The sequence below is a fragment of the Protopterus annectens genome, chromosome 7.part1 (genome assembly GCF_019279795.1).
Source record: "Protopterus annectens isolate FY-2018-M chromosome 7.part1, PAN1.0, whole genome shotgun sequence".
Taxonomy (NCBI): domain Eukaryota; kingdom Metazoa; phylum Chordata; order Ceratodontiformes; family Protopteridae; genus Protopterus; species Protopterus annectens.
The window spans coordinates 426,839,647-426,858,271 of NC_056740.1; the positions used below are offsets into that span (position 1 = coordinate 426,839,647).

At 39.1% G+C, this 18,625-nt stretch overlaps 1 protein-coding gene across 1 annotated transcript in view; it reads right to left on the reverse strand.

Annotated features, from left to right (window-relative positions):
• The window catches only part of STAB1 (stabilin 1), a 2,761,215-nt gene that overhangs the window by 1,991,109 nt on the left and 751,481 nt on the right, over window positions 1-18,625 (reverse strand). Inside the window, exon 19 of the mRNA XM_044078505.1 lies at window positions 7,202-7,264. Within this exon, the coding sequence (XP_043934440.1) occupies window positions 7,202-7,264 (63 nt within the window). The remainder of the gene's footprint in view (window positions 1-7,201; window positions 7,265-18,625) is intronic.

Genomic DNA, 18,625 nt, shown 5'->3' on the forward strand with positions numbered 1-18,625 from the left:
TGATATCAAAGAATAGGCAAACAGAAAGTGATAGGGGAATATTAAGTGAAAACCTAGTCTGGTAAAGTTTTTAGTTGAATCTAGAACAGAAGCAGCTGTTAAAAAAGGAATAATTAGTAGGGCATATAAAATATTGCATGATTACCATAAGTATCGATCAGATGAGGTTTGAATAGATTGGGAAGAGAGAGTGAATAAGCAATTCAAAAAGAAACAATACGAGGGATGTATGTATAATTCACAAATATGCAACAAAGTCTAGAAGATTTAGGATTTTTGCTTGGAAGTGTGGTGTTTCCATACGTATTTTTATATCACAAGCAGACGCCAAAGAAGTTTTCCTATGGTAGAATGCAAATGTTGGAGGTGTGATGGTGAAGAAAGAGGTAATGAGGAACATATTTTTGGGGGAATGTAATGAGTTGGCAGACTTTAAAAATTCCCTGATAACTACTTAGGTTCATAGGTAGGTACTAGCCTATGGGCCCAAGGGCCTATGTAAGCCTAGCCAACAAGGTTTTATGGCTTACACCACCCAAGAAAGTTATTTTCCTGTGCCACTGTCGAGCAGAGACACAGAAGTGATCCCTGGGTTGTATTACCTATTTTCCATCCACTCATCAAGATTTTTCTTGAAGAGTGCTAATGAAGAAATTTGCTTGACATAGATGGGTAGCCTGTTCCAGAGTATGGGACGTCTCTGGGACAGGAATCTTTCCCTCCAGCATGTCCTGTTTATTGTGATGACAAGGTTTAGGTCCCTAAAGCGTGTAGCTCAGAGGGACTGGGATTTCTTTAGGTGTAGCATCTCCAACAGCTCTGGGTTTGACATAGCCTTATATGTTAGGCAGAGATCACCTCAGAGTAGGCGATATTCTATGGAGTAAAGCTGGAGTTTTTTGAGGCGGTCAGTGTAGGGCATTTTTTTGAGGCCAGTAATCCTCTTTGTGAGGTACTTCTGTGGCCTTTCCAGCTGCTGCTGCAGATGTCTTGTAAGGTACATTCCAAAAGGGGCATTGTACTCTATAATGGGTCTAATGAGTGTCGAGTAGAGGGGAACAATGACCTCTTTTTTCCTGGATAAGAACCCTTTTATGATGAGGTGTGCCACATAGAAGGACTTCCTGACTACTGTGGCAATGTGACTATCAAAGGAGAGATTACTGTTCACGTGGGTCCCAAGGTCTCTTATCACACATTCAGTGTTAAGTAGATTGCTGCCTATGTGGTAGTTCATGGGTACAGAGTTTTTACTAAAGGGGATGACAGTGCACTTTTTGGCATTGAGCTTGAGGCCATGGCTCTGACACCAGGCATCTGTCTCAGTGAGGCCCTTCTGTAGGATGTCCACATCATTTGGGGACTTGACTATGGCTCCTAGCTTGCAGTCATCTGCGAACTTCGTTAGCCAGATGCCTTCTGTGTTAGCCTGTACTTCAGAGAAGTAGATACCAAACAGGAGAGGTCCCAGGATGGAACCCTGTGGTACTCCACTTGTCACTGCTTTGAGGTCAGATTTGGAGTCTGCAACTTTTACATTGTGGGATCTGTCAGTGAACCAGTTGGCAACCCATCTTTTGAAGTAGAGATTTATACCTAGTTTAGTGAGTTTAGCTATAATTCCAGAATGGGGGATGGTATCAAAAGCCTTGGCGAGGTCAAGATAGGCTATGTGAACCACCTTACCCTCATCTATGGCTTTGGTGACTACCTCAAATAAGTCAATCAGGTTCGGGAGGCATGATCTGCCTTTCATAAACCCGAACTGGGTGGGATCCAGAGTTTGTGGGTTACTAATGTCTTTGTTTATGGGTTCCATGATGATACGTTCGATGGCCTTGCAGACCAAGCTCGTCAGGCTAATAGGTCGATAGTTCCCGGGACCTTTGTGGACTGGGATAACCGTTGCTGTGCACCATTCAGTGGGCACAAAGCCTGATGCGAGGCTATTATTGAACAGGGTGCTTAAGTGGGGAGCCAGTTCGTTTTGAAGTTCATGTAAAACGCAGCCTGGGATGTTGCCCAGTCCCATGGATGCTGTGTTTTTGGCTTTAGAGAGTGCAGCTTTTATCTGCGTAGTTGTGATTACAGGGACTCTGCATTCTTCCTGTATAGATATGGGCCCTTTAGGGGGTGAGGGGGGGTAAAGTTAGCACTGAACCTATCTGCCAGGATGTTGGCAATATCAGTTGGTTCTGTAATTTTCTTGCCTTTGTGCTGTAACTCAGAGCAGCTCTGGGTGTTGCCATAGAGATTCTTGACATAGCTATAGCATGCTTTGTGGTTGACCTTAGAATTAGTGGCAATTTTGTTTTCATAGCTAGCTTTGGAGGATCTTATAAGGGATCTCAGCTTCTTAAGAAGGCTGACCAGGGAGCTCCTCCACTCATGGGATTTTACTCTCTTTTGCAACAGTTTCTTCCTTCTATTGTACAGTTTGTTTATGGCAGGAGACCACCAGATTGGCTTCCTTTTTTTGGAGGATAGCGTCTTTGTTCTGTTTGGGATAGCACAATCCATGCACTCGAGTAAGTGCTTATAGAGTGCATTTGTGTAGGATTCAGCAGTTGTAACTGTATTGTCCATCTGCATGGGTGTCATGAAGTTCACCACTTCCGTCTTAAGAAGCATGAAGTTGGCTTTGGAGAAATTTTTTACCGTGGTTTCCTTAATGTGGATATCAAGGGTGATTAGCTTATGGTTGGATCTGACCAACAAGGAGTTGACTTCAGGTGTGGAACACCGGTCACTCTGTCAGAAATACTGGGTGAGCAAATTGGTGTAACTAAGGAAATGATACAGGATCTGAATTGTCTAGACATAGTAAGGCCTTGCTGAGTTTAATTCTAGTGGATGCCAAAAAAAAAAAAATTACTAGAAAATGGAAGTCAAAGTCTAAACCAAATTTAGTAGAAGTAATGATATATTTTAATTTGTCTCTAGCTTTTAAGTTTCAGTTCTAATGTAGCACAGTCTCAGTTTACAGTATGGTATTATCCCTCAAAGCCACACGTTCCAGGGATCTAAACCTTGTCATCGCAATAAACAAAACATGCTGGAGGGATAGGTTCCTGACCCAGAGACTCCCCAGACTCTGGAATAGACTGCTCATACATGTCAAGCAGAGTGCCTCTTTGGCCCTCTTCAAAAGGAACCTTGGCAATTGGATGGGAGAAAGGAAATTCACCTCGGGGATCACATCAGTCGCCCTGGTAGACAGGGGTCCAGGGAAGTAAATAGTGTGGGAAGAAATAGCCAGGGAATTGTTATGGCTAGGCTTGTATAGGCCCTAGGGCCAATAGCCTAGTACCAACCTATAAATCTATGAACCTATTAAGGGGAAGGCGGACTTGGTTAAAGGAATGAGTTTAATGCTTTTATTGCTCTTAACAGAACCACCATCTGTACCACTCCCTTGTCCAAATAACCTGATTATATATAAATTAATGATACATAAATTAATAAATTATATATAAATTAATGATTATCTTTAATGCTGGTCATTATACTCAGCTAGGATCACTTGTTTGTGTGTTTCAATAAAGTATATTCCATTTTTAACTCAACTGTGGACTACCTACTATTTTATTTTGTAGTACATATTTTAAAGTTCAAATTTTATTAGTGAACTAGGTACATAACTTCAAAGAGTGACCTTCAGACCCTCCAAACTGTGAATATGGCAGTAAAGATAAAAGAACTGGAAGTGGGATCTTAAGAAAAGGTTAGGAGCAAAATACATGGAAAATGGGAATTGTGGGAATAATACGAGCAGAACAATGTTTTGGTGGAGGAATAAGGTTTAAGGGAATGCAGGAACTGAATGAGCGATTTAATGCTCGATTGGCAATGACTGTACAAAAGATGATATGTGATGTATAATGTTTGCAACTGAAAATATGTCAATGTAGTTTGTTTTCATTTATATCAATGTATAATTGCCTCTGTCATAAGTGATCATTCAATAAAATTGTTTTTTGTTTAAAAAGAAATCCAAAGAACATGCTATAGATGAATTGGCATTCCTCCAGTTTGCCTTTAAGTAAATAGCATATGCATGTATATTCATGTGTGTGTGTGTGTGTGTGTGTGTGTGTGTGTGTGTGTGTGTGTGTGTGTGTGTGTGTGTGTGTGTGTGTATGTATGCATGTCTACACATGCACACATGTGTTTGTGCATCTTGTGATAGACCTGGCAAAGCAGAGCAGTTAGTGCTAAATTTGTCTGTCAGTTGGTTTGCTGTGTCCTCTGTTTCAGTATAGATCTATCCATTAATAATGACTTCTGAACACAACTGTGTACTGCCTTAGAGGTTGTGGACATATTGCTCCACTATGTTCCTAAGCATTTTTTTTCTTCAGGCAACTGACTCTTGAGGAATTTCACCTGAAATACCTTTAGAGGAGGCATGTATATGTGTGTGTGTGTGTGTGTGTGTGTGTGTGTGTGTGTGTGTGTGTGTGTGTGTGTGTGTGTGTGTGTGTGTGTGTGTGTGTGTGTGTGTGTGTGTGTGTGTGAGCGTGAGTGTGTGTGTGTGTGTGTGTGTATGTGTGAGCATGAGTGGTGTGTGTGTGTGTGTGTGTGTGTGTGTGTGTGTGTGTGTGTGTGTGTGTGTGTGTGTGTGATAAATCATCTTGTGATAAACATGGTTTGTCAGGGGTATTGTTAATGTGTGTGGAAAAATAATATTGATTTTTATCTGGTGACACATGCAATGATATTGCAGGGCATATACTTAACTCTCTAAGTTGCAGCACAAAAAGGCCATATAAGTGAATTTTGACACAGCTTGTGTGGGGCAGTGGATATTGTGTTTTTTATTTCTCTAACTGTCCTCACAAATCTATAAGGTGTGCACAAAAGGTCAATATAACTTGTATCGGGGTAGGGGACAGTGCAGCCATTATTTCTTTAACTTTCCTTACAAATAAATCTCAGAGGTGTGCACAGAAGGTTAGAAAAGCTTGCCTAAGGACAGTCTACTGTCTAGAAACAACAAAATGAAATGCATTTTTGTGATCATTATGTTTTTTTGTTAATTTGTCTCACATTTAAGTATCAGATATGTGTATGGGTGGGATCCTTATTGAAATGTTGTCACGCGAAATGTTGTGGGTCGAAACACCATAACAATTACTGAAACTACAGGGGAAGAGTGAATTTTAAACATCTTTCTTCTCCTTTAAACTTTGTTTTTGCAGGGGGCAAGCCCTCTGCACCTTTAAATGGGGAGAACAAGCCCCCCACACCCCAAACTTATATATGCCAATTTTGAGATTGTCACAATTCGGGCAAATAGGAATATTTATTTCAGTTGTTTAGTCTCCATATTTCGGGATTCACTCCAGTGGGTATCAACATTTCAAAATGTTACCATATGGGGTGGTTATATTTTGGGGTAGGGGAAAATAATCATGCTGTTTATATATGTTTGACAGCAAGAAGTTGAAATGCTACTGTTTTCTTATTTGTTCTTTCAGGTTTATCATAATCTGAAATCTGAGGGGGTACACAAAAATGGCTATCTTTTGGTGGAAGAACTATGGAAGCATGCTGTAAACAACTACTTGAAATATATGGCTGTTGCCAATTGTGTCTTTACTTTCATCCCAATCTAATACTACTGGGATCCACTGGATGCAACTGTTTTGTACAGGGGGATATAAAGGCAGACACTTAGGATTTATGTATCCTCATAAGCATTTATCTTTTCACTTTATTGTGAACTTCAGTTTTAACAGGTTTGAGCATCATGCTTTGGAAACAAAAAAATAAAAAATAGAACTGAATTTCCTTCCTTAATCTTCATTTGCATTCAGGTCATCACTAGATCAAAAGACTTGGGGGGGTCTCCAAAGTCTCCTCAAAGCATCTGTAACTACAAGGCTTCTGGAAGAATAATGACCACAAGACCCCCAGCTTAATTCACTTATTTCCTTCACAAGTACTACAGTGCAGTCTTGGCCAGTTAAGGTATGTTGAAAGAATGCAGGATAAAGTCGAAGATGAAGATAAAAATGTCAAGAAAGTAAGAAAAAAAAGTAATACAGCTAGTGTTGTGAGGGCAGAGCAGAGCAGAATGTGGGGGCACTGGTGATGTGGCAGTGCAAAGAAGTGCAGAGGAGTGGTGCCATGGAGCCTTTTGCCAAGGGTGTCATTTCACCTAAGGTCGGCCTTGTATACAGTCATTTGATGTTAGTGTATGTGTGTGGCTGTGTGTGTGGGGGGGGGGGGGTCACAAAGGAATGAATGATTGCACAAATGTGTTTTCTAGTTTTTGTTTTCTCTTAAGTTATGAGACAGAAGAAGCAATTTTATCTGGAAGCTGGCATACAGAATTAAGGCTACGCAATGTTAACAAGTTGCTTCCTGTGGCCCATGGTTTGATTCCCTTCACCTCCATTTATCTAGTTCAGTGTCTCTAAACAAATCACTTAACCAGACAGTGCTCCTGGACTGAGACTGAAAAAGGTGCATGAGGATCAGTGCTTTACACCAGGCGACAAATACATTTTATTTTCACCACTATTCGGGTTTGGTTTTAGGTATAGAGATATCACACTTTTATGATACAGTATGCTTATCATGAAATGGTAGCTGTAGAATTCATTGACTTTCTGGAGGAGAATAAAACAAAAGTGAAGGACATGAATACAGTAAATGCATAAATCCTGCAATGGAGTGACTTATTGAATAAGTACTGCACTTGGGGGACTTGCTTTCCCCCAGGGTGCAGGGATCTTAATGATGAAGTTAAAATTCTGAATGCAGCCTTTTGTCACTGTGCAACAAGATATCTAACTTATGGCAAAACTGCTTTCTACCTGGATTATATAATCATACAAAATTGTGTGATCGTGATTTCCTTCAAGTTGTTCCTGTAAAATGTCCAGGCAGATGTTAAATCAGAATGAAGAATTTTGTGAATCTCTACATACGGTTGACATTTTGTTTTGTAGGCTGCTTATTCTGCAATTACGATGCACATAACATTAGCCCTTGTAACTAGAGAAAACATATGAATGCTAACTACATCCTCTCCTCTTCCTTCCTCAATAAGTTTGTAGATCCACAATCTCCCAAGTGGTAATATAAAACCGTATTGTTGTATGAATCAGCACCTACTTCTCTAGACCAGTGCGTCTGTATATATTCTGTAAATAGTTACACAGAATGTGAACAGAAATATTCCACATCTTACCTGCATAGGATTTCCTTCTGGACATATGCTATTATTTAATGAACCGCATGGGACACAGGGACCCTGCAAGAAAATACAAATGGTTACGTAAATAACAAATTCATAATATTTAGAAATTCTCACACCAGTAAAAAGTCAAGATTTTTAAAGGAACTCTCCTAAAAATGTGATTATACCTGGCCTGAAAATTTGCCATAAGGTATATGTGTACAACTTTAAATGGGGCTGCAGGCAGCCTAGCTGTCTTGTTATTTAACAGGTAACAATGTATTCAGTCTTGTAGGTTACCAAGTGGTACAGGCAATGCAGGCCACATGACAAAGACAAAGTATGCGACAGGAAATAATATTTTATGCTGGACATTTCAATTGACAATAGCAGACATTTTATACAGTCTAGCAGAATATATGTAAAACACCAAAGAAAGGAATAACTATTTTTCAAATGAATACTTTGAAACAGTAGCTACACAAATATTGTAGATGATAGGTAAAAACAATCAGTAAAAACTCAAGGAAAAGTGCAGCATTTGTAAGAGGGAACATAATTTGTACAGGTTGTTAATAGTACAACTGGAAGAAAGCTGTTACAAAGTTCACAACAGAATTACATTAGCTCATGTTTTGCCCAACACTCATAATAAACTAAACAGGCATTGAAATAAATCTTAACAGCTTTAGCCATTATGTCAAAAATGTTTGATACACACACACACATATATATATATATAGATATATATATATATATATATATATATATATATATATATATATATATATATACACACATATACATATATATATATATATATATATATATATATATATATATATATATATAAAAACACTCAAAACCACGACCTGCCAATGATGTGAATTTTTTCCTCGTGAAAAGATTTGCTTGGCCAAAAGAAAATACTCTAAAACCCTAATCAAGTGGGGGGGGGGGATGTGCCTCCCACACACTCCCAACTAAATATACTAACTCTGAGATCACTCTACATTGGGGAAAACGTCAAATCCCCAATGACGGCCAGGCAAATTTTTTCCATGGGAAAAGATTTGTGTAATTGGCCAGTTGCAGTTTTGAGCATTCGATGTTTAGGTGTCGACATTTAGGCATTCGACAGCCTAAACATTCGACGCAGTAATAGGAACCCTATATATATATATATATATATATATATATATATATATATATATATATATATATATATACACACATATACACACACACACACACACACACACACACACACACACACACACACACACACACACGTTCATACCCCTCAACTGTCCAGATTTTTGCCTCATATTTATGGTGTGTTCCTCTTAAAATCTACATGTCTGCCAAATAGCTGAGGACTGAAGCCATTAAATAATTACAAACATTTGAGTTTAAGACTCCACATTCTTCAGAAAAGTCATGCTAATGCAAAGCCTATTATTCTATCAACTTTCTAAGTTTGTAAGAGTAATATTTATACTCTGTCCCTATTTGTCCCCCCATCATTTTAGGCTTTGTCCAGATTTTTTGCTCTAAGAGGTTGAGAGATACATATTTATATTTATATAATAAATCCAGCTATTTGATACAGAATTTACTACGTGCAACACTGAAGAATCTGACAGATTAATATTAGTATCGGGGAAAAGAATTCCTGGTATATGTAGCTGACTTATTTTATTTATTTATTAACATTTATTGACCAGGAAAGTCTGACTAGGACAAAGCCTATTTTCAGCAGATGCCTGGGGAGAAATCTTCCAGATGCATATCTTTGGAATGTGGGAGGAAACTAGAGTACCCAGAGGAAACCCATGCGAATGAAGAGAGGACATGTAGACTCTGCACAGAAGGCACCCCAGCCGAGAATTGAACTGGAGAACCTCTTGCTGTGAGGCAACAACATTAACTGCTGCACCACCATGCTGCAACTTCAATAATTAAACTTTTAAATCAGCAAATTTCTCATTCATTTGCTTCTTCTTTTTATGCTTTAACATGGAGCTGTGCACAACATGGAGTTAATACTTTGGTATAAAGGGTTTGAAAAACTGAAGCCCTCACACTATTTACATATTTCTAAGTCCTAATGTTAGATAAAGTGAGATCATCTAAAGGACTGCAGCAGATTATACTTTTGGTACGTTTTGTTTCAATAAAGTGGTGTCAGTGAATATAGTTTTAGCACTGGCTTTCATGATGAACTCTTTCAAATTCATTAAGCTGTAATAGTACAAGGACTCAGTGTGGTTCAACAATGCTTCACTGGGATCTATTTCTTGGATTTCATAATTCTTCAAAGTAATTGTACTTTTGTACAGCATTTCAAACTCGCTCTTTCCTTGAGAGGAAGGAGGTTCTGCATTACATGCATTACACTACAACCAAATAAACCACTCCCGTATCTGATAACAGGTACATTAGTCAGAAAATTTGGAATGAAACTATCATTCTATTTTTTGTTTTGTTTGGATTGCTTATCTGTGTGCTTAATAAAGGATCTTCAACTGGGAATAGACTGTCTACCCTGCTTGGATTACTTCTGAATACCTAATAGAGTTAATAATTCGGTATAATATTAATAGTATTTCCAAACAGGGTTTTATTTTTTGATTTAGTTAGTTTTTAAGTTTGCCACGTCTACTACCATTTTTTGATTTTCTTCTGCTTTATAATACATACTGATTAACTAGACATACAGGAATTGAAGAACTTCCACACAGAGAAATTTTAACACTATTTTGATTTATTATTGTTAAATGAAATATGAATAATTTCTGCCCATTTAAAGAGATAATTATTAAGTGATTTTTGTAGATTACATTATCATAGTCACTAGCTCTCTGTCATCATCAAATTTTACAGCTCATACTTGTTCAGCTACAGATACTGCTGAGGATTCAATAAACTCTGCGTAGATTATGGGTCTGCATGGTGAGCAGCAGCGCTAATTGCACATTCATATCGCACACCACATTTAAATGGAAACAAGTGTGGTTCCATGGCTAGCAACAGTGTTTTCAGTCAGGAAACCATGTAAAGCAACACTAAGCAGGCATGTAGACATGTTTACTAGGTCTGCAGGATTGCGTGGAATGCCACAGTGATTACCAGGGTTAATAATATAGCAGTGCATATGGTCTAAACACATTACAGGACAGTGTGTACAGTGCCGAGTATTGTAGAATCCCATTTCAGGCATTCTGTACAAGTTGTGAAAATGATCCATAATGATACATGGACTGCCATTTAAAATAAACAGTCAATGGAAGTGTGGGGCATCTATTAGGGATGTTATATACAATAGTGGTTAGCTGCATATTGTAAAGCTGTGCAAAATGAGTTGTCTGAATATGACTGTAATGTCATCATAGGTCTCTCCCAACTGGAGCACATAGTTACAGTCTCATGAACAACAGTAAACAGAAGCATGCACAATCAAGACAATATCAGATTAATACCGCCAGTAAACTCATGTCTATAACATAACATATGTGGTTGTGAGTGATCATGCAGCATTCTGCACAAACAGACTTGCACAAGTACTATGAGATGTCAACAATTTACGAGGATAATCAAGCACACTGTCGTGACACTGTAACATCTGCTAGAGGTGTTAGGATGGACACTGCTATACCTGTATGTGACATTATACTCAATCCAGGCTACTTCACACGTGTGCATGGCATATATATGGCACAATGCACACTGTCACAAATGTAACCCATGCCATCAGTGTTGTCAAACAGCTATGTATGTACTGTGTGCATCACCAGAACAGGTATCACACATGAATCTGGTTTAACACCTTGATGGAGGTTACACACCATCAGACAGTAATGTTTATGGAAATAAAAAAGAATACCTAGGTATGGCCAATAAGATGTGTGGGACCTCATTGTGGCAAAGGTGGTACACTTGAGTTACACATCATTGGAAGATGTATAGGGAGGTACATGAAGAAGGGTGCATTGCACTCAGTTATTGGCATGATGAAGGCTGTGATCTATGGAAGCATTATGTCACTTGATGTGGATGTCTGGCACATACAAGGGAGTAGTCACTGCTGTGGGCACATATTGGTGGACATCCACATACCACCTTCATCAGTACACAGTTCACATACCACTTGGTCTGCTCATAGGGGTGTGATGTCTACATTATCAATGGGTTGTGTGTTTGTTTTCATAATGCACCTCTCTGAACTATATGAACAGAAACATGAATGAACTGTCAGGTTATGTGTCCCAGGCATGTATGACCCTAGCCCTAAGCAGCATTCTACCATCACCCAGGCTAATGCCACAATATAAACAAAATTGACAAACTTCAACAATTGGCTTAGCTTCTGGTATCAATTCTCTCAGCCTGGGCTTAATTGGTCAACAAGCCACGGTGTGTTTGGACCGCATACATTGCTATATTATTAACCCAGGTAATCATGGTCGACAATCCACACTGTTTTGCCAGAGATTGTCTGAACCTGTATCTCTAGGTTGTTGAATACTGGCAAAGGTGCTTGCCTCCCCCACAGTGCCTTTGCTAGTCAATGTGTAAGCAACAAAAGTTCCAACATAACAACATCTACTGGAGGCAAAATAAAAGTTCTGCTGCTTAATTTTAGAAGTCTAAACATTACGATGCACCAGAGGAAATGGCCAACCTGCTAGGTGACAGATTTAGAGCAAACTTCAAACCCCTGGCCTCAACGGCCATACTGTAAAGTATGCCTGACACCAGTCCCCTGCTTAGTATCTCTAAACATCAGGTCATATCGATGCTCTCCAAGGCTAAAAACCTCAGTGGTACCAGATAACATCCCAGGTTGCTTACTAGGCAATCTAAAACTAGACCTAGCAGACCAAATGAGTGCCACTTTAACCATATCCTCATAGCTGGCTTTGTTCCAGTGAAGTGGAAAACAACAGCAGTAATCCTCTTGCACAAAGGAGAACCATCAACCAACCCTGGGAGCTACAGACCCATAAACCTAACCAGTCTCATCTGCAAGGCCATAGAAAGAATCATCATGGACCTTATCAACAAGGACATAGGTAACCTTCAAACTCTAGACCCAATCCAATTTGGCTTTGTTAAGGGTAGATCATGCTTATTAAACCTAGTACACCTCTTCTAGAAAGTCACCAAAGCCCTGGATGAAGGTAAGACAGTGCATACTGCCTACCTTGATCTGGCCAAGGGTGTTGACACAATCCCCTACTCAGGCATCAGAAACCCACCCATCTGAAGATTATCCCTTACATTACTAGATGGTTAACAAGCCTGATAGAACACATACTGTCAAAGTTGGTGACTCATGCTCTACCAGTAGAGCCATCACCAGTGACATACCACAAGGATCTGTGCTGGGCCCTTTAGAATTCAGAATATTTTTCTCAGAAGGCCAGGCTAAAGTATACTGCCTTTGGCTTACCAGGTTTGCTGATGATTGCAAATTGGGTACAATCACTGAGTCCACCAACAATGTAAACATATTATAGGAGGGGCTAACACAGACAAATAATTGGTGCCAAAGCCAAACAGTCTGAAAATAAACAGAAAAAAGTGCCATTATTTTTGCCTTTTGCAAAATGGAATTCTCTGCTAATTACAGTATTGACAACACCCACCCCCTAAATCTCAAACCCACTGGTGTATGACCTGGGAACACAAGTAGATAGCAATCTGAACTTCGACCATCAGGTTTCCACACTTATAAGGAAAGCCTTCTACATCCTGTACCTCATAAGTCTGGCCATTGTATCCAGGTCTGAGGATATTATAACAACAGTGTATTCAACCCTCATCAGAACACTAATAGAGTACAATGCTTCCTTTTGCAGGTACCTCACCATACACCTGCAGAAGCCGAAGAGACCACAGGGGTTTCTCAATAAGAAAATACAGAGCCTACAAACCATGCCATGACATACACAGATAGACTGAAAGTACATCACTGTATGCTGTATTGTATAGAAAAAGGTGACTTGTGACTGGCCTATTGGCCAGTCTCTGACCCTGCTTGGATGGCAATGCTGCACATCTGCAAATTTAATGGCACAAGGGTCACTTGCTCTAGCGATCTTAACCTAGCCTGTGACATTAACAGAACATGTTTGAGAGACAGTTTTAGCTGATGATATCAGCAGAGTTTGGTGAGAGGAAGATGGTAATAGCAGTGTCCGACATGCTGATGTAAAATGTTCTATCTAATGTCAAGCAAATGCACACACACAAACACACTGGAGAGTGTCGGACAACAATTTATAAGTGATGACATCAGCAGTGTCAGCTGAGAGGAAGATGGCAATAGCATTGCCTGACATGTTGGTGTAAAATGCTCTTTCTAATGTCACGCAAGTGCACACACACACACACACACACACACACACACACACACACACACACACACACACACACACACACACACACACACACACCTGTTGACTGCAGTGAGAACAGAACCCCTACTTATCTAAGTTCACCAATTAGAGACTTCAGTATTTAATGCAAAGCATCACAGCACAAGTCTGTCTTGGAGAGTGTTGTCCAAGTGATGACATCAGCAATGTCTACTGAGACGAAGATGGTAATAGCATTGTCTGACATGCTGGTGTAAATGCTCTGCCTAATATCAAGCAAGTGCATAAAAACATATACATACACACACCATTTGACTGCAGTGAGATTACAGCCACTACCTAAGTACATGGACTAAAGAACTCAGTACTTAACACAAGTGCCACGGCACAAGTCTGACTTTTAAGAGGCTGCAGGACATCTTATAGTGGATGACATTATCATCGGATGTTTGAGGGAACATATTGGGAGGCTTGCATGAAATGGATAATTAGCCATGTCCAACTTTCAAAATATTTGTGCTCCATGGTATTGTAGTGGTGATTGCAGGATACTCAGTAATGTTTTTTGACTAAGACGCACACACACACACACACACACACACACACACACACACACACACACACACACACACACACACACACACACACACACACACACACACACACACAGATACACACACACATATACATGCGCACACACTGAACTACCTAAGTACATAGACTACAGAACTCAGTAACTTTTGTCAGGCACCACAGCACAAGTCTGACCTTTACAAGGTTGCAGAACAATTTATAGTGGATGACATCAGCATTTGATGTTGGAGAGAAGATGTTGGGAGGCTTGCATGAGATGGATGAGTAGGCATGTTCAACTGTCAAAATATTGGTACTCCATGGGAATGTAGTGATAACCACAGGGTACAAAATTATTCTCTTCTGAGTAGACAGACAGACAGACACACACACACACACACACACACACACACACACACACACACACACACACACACACACACACACACACACACACACACACACACACCAGTTGACTGCATTGAGATTCAACCCCCTACCTACATAGACTATAGAAGTCAGTACTTTATGCATGCACCATGGCAAAAGATTGACTTTTACAAGTCTGCAGGACAATTTATAGTGAATGACACTGATAATGGATGTTGCAAAGATGATGTTGGGGGCTTTCCTGAAATGGATGTGTAGGCATGTCCAACTGAAAAAAAATGTTGGTACTCCATGGGATTGTGGTAGTAATTAGGATACACAATTATGCTATTCTGTGTAGACAGACACACACACACACACACCCCAGTTGACTGTAGTGAGATTAGAACCCCTACCTAACTACGCACATGGACTAGAGAACTCAGTACTTACACAAGCACCATGACACAAGCCTGACTTTTACAAGGCTGCAGATCAATTTATAGTGGATGACATCAGCATTGGATGTTGGAGAGAAGATGTTAGGAGGCCTGCATAGAAAGTTATCCCTGTCCAACTGTCAAAATTTTAAAGTTTTCCATGTTAACAGATTGATGCATGTGCAATGTGTAGTATTTGCTGGCATAATGGCTAAGGTGTTTACTTTACAGACACAAGGTGCAAGGTTTGATTCTTATATGGGGTAATTACCTAGGCTTAAAATGGCTCACAAGGGCAGTTAGTGTAGTACTAATCTATAAACAACATAGATTAACAATTAACAATTCTGTTTCCAATGTGTAGGAATACTTTAAGAGACAGCTTTGCAAACTATATACAAACAGCTCTCCACATTACTACTAGTACTGGAAAATCTGAATGTGTATTGTCATTATAAAGATGTGCATGGTATATAATAAAACATTCATTATTTATTAATATGGTGTCATTAATATATTTGGAAACAAGTACTGAGGTACCAAGTGTGCGGTGCATGGGATGCGGTGTTAACAGATGGCTGCAGTGTACATATGTATTCTTTTTTAGAAAGGGCCTTCCTTTTTTGTGTTTTAATGTACGTTCATGGAATGAAGACTTAATGGACAGTGAACATAAGTGATACATGCTATTGTCCACATTGCAGAGCTCACTGCTGAGCAGCTGATTTGCTTGATCAATGGCAAAGTGTTTGCACATGTGAGATGCACATTTTTAGAGCCTTCCCTGCTTGTGAGTTGTTAAGCAGTGAGAAAACATGAGTCTCATTGCTGCAACTGTGAGAGTTCTAAGTATTGAATGCATGAAACACACCTGCTATTTAGCTGACTCTGTGGCAGGAAGTGTAAATACATAGGGTTTGAATCCAGTTGTATGTAGTAGTTTTCAATAAGTACTGATAATGCAATGAAATAATTCTTTATACTACACTGACTGTGTGTTACTGTGTGTTACCCTACCGCAGCATTGGCGCACGATGACAAACTCCATGTAATATAGATACCAAAATGTGAAGAGCTCCATTGCTATGTTTTTACTTATGTGTGCTGTGTGTAATTCTATTATTTGACCACATTAAAGGTTTTAAGATGAGCAAGATTGGAAAGTGGTGAAATTGGGGACAAGCAGTGGGGGGTGAACAAAGGGAAAACAATATAGGAATGGGCAGGAGGGAAGTAGGAAAGAAACTTAGCTATCCACTTCTTCAGCAGTGTAAAATGAAAATATGTACAGAATATTAGCTGAATTTGGACTGTCACTTTAACAAATAGGGGTGACAATGCAATCACATTGTATAGTCAATCTGACCAATTCAAGTGTGTCAAGAAGACATGTGTTCTATTTTTAATTACTTGTATAAAATTGTTATGATGTTTTGAAAAAAAAAGAAGACGTGTGAAGTGGTGAGCTGTTTTTTTTTTTTTTTTTTTTTATTACTTCAATAAGAGAGTAATGTAGGGTAAACAACAATGGTATTTCGGGGTCAGGTAAGTAGGGTAGGTAAGGAAGCAGATGCATACAGGACAAACAAGACAAGACACAGGGGGATGGTGAGAGACAAAAATGTTTGCCCATCAAGCATGGGGATAGTGAGATGCTAGTCATGACCCACATGACTGTCATCACTGTCTCCTTACTCTGCTGGCTGCTGGAGTGCTTGATGTCTCCTACAGACCATAAGGGAGAGTGGCTTCTCCATCCAGCATAGGTGTGCACCATTGGTGCTGTGCATGACCCTACACACCAACCCTAGCATCTCCTGGCGTGTGATAAAATCCCCACCTCCACCAGTCAGCATCAGCTGCTGATGTAGTGCCACGTAAAGGCATAGTTAGTGCAGGGTCAGCAGAGACAGTATTGCCAAGTTGAGTCCTAGATGTCTGGGCATCAGTGCTGGAGCTGGTGGAGCAGGGGCAGGCTGAGCCACTGGGTTTGGCCTACCTCCCTGTACTGTAAAGCACTTTTGAAGTTGTTAGAGATGGATGACATGGAAATTTTATGATGACATATAGATAAAAAAGAGGATGTGTGTGATTGATAAAAGAAGAGTTAAAATTAGTACCATCATATGTCACATTATCCCAATAATAACAGTATGTTATCTGAAATTTTACATTTAAGTATACTTTTTATCAACAACAAACTATAATTAAGGATTGTTTTGTCCAAAGGAAAAGGCATTCTGATTTAAGTTTTGACACAAAACATGCCATTAGGACCTGTATGGAACTTGTTTTGGAAAATAACTTTTTAAGCTTTGATGGCCACCTCTTTAAGCAAACTTTAGGAGTGACCATGGGAGCATGTTGTGCCCCTGTGTTTGCCAATGTAGTTTTGGCACACTGGGAGGAGGAGTACATTATGAATTCATGTTACAAAGACCATTGGGTCCTATATGGTCGTTATTTGGATGACATAGTCCTTTTTTGGAAAGGGGGGGTGAGGACAAGTTAGGAGAGTTTTTTGAATACCTTAATAGTACCACTGTTTTTTTTAGAATTTACCGTGAATTCTGACATAGAGAGCTTGAATTTGTTAGACATCACTATTGTGAAGGATTATATGAGTAAATCTTTTATATCTAAGCTGTACAGGAAACCCATGTATTCAAATACATTTTTACATTTTGAGAGCTGGCACACAATTCATCAGAAAAAGTCCCTAGTTAAGGGACAATTTATCAGAATCACTAGAATGGTGTCAGATGAAGAGGACTTCCAAACAGAATGTGATAAACTTATTGACATGTTTAGAAGAATGGGTTACCCCATGAATTTTTTAAAAGAAATCGAAAATGAGGTTACTGTCAAAAGACAGAATGAGTTCATAGTAAAAATTTTATTCAGTGGTTGTGGTATTGATGATGGAAAGGTAAGAGATAGATTACATTCTAATAACAATATTTTTTCAAGATCATGCACCCTAACCTTCACCTTGGATTTTTATGAAATCAAAAACACATTGGTTAATTTTTGGCCAGTGATGTTACTTGACCAGGATATCTCTAAAATTGTTGGGGATAAACCAGTGATTGTAGTGATTATAGCTTTAAAGCACTCTTGGAAGGACAGAAGAAAGAGAACAAAACTAGTGGATGCCTTAAATGTGGTAGGTGTGGGCAGTGCCCATATATTATGGAGGGTGAATATATATTTATCAAGAAATTTGGACGAATCTACCCCAGTAAAAAACTTTTTGTCTTTTGAAAAGGGTGGTATATATTGCTAAGTGTGGGTTATGCAACATATTTTATGTGGGCAAAACGAAAAGGGCCTTTAAGCAGACAGTATATGAGCACTGCTATGATATTAAATGCACAAATAAAAACAATGCACTTTTAAATCATGTGGACAAATATCCGACACATATTTTTAGGTTTTTTGCCATTGATCATGCGGACCTAGGACCCCGGGGTGGCCCAGTGGATGATTATTTAGAATTATTAGAGTTAAAATGGCAAATTAAGTTGAATGCAGGCTCATATCCTGGCATTAACTAGTGTATAAGTATTATGCCCTTGTTGAAGCTAAGAACTTTGTTTTATATTTAAAAAACATTAAAAAAATATTTAGAAAAATATTTAAAAGGTTTTTATTGTTATTTCATGGGTTTA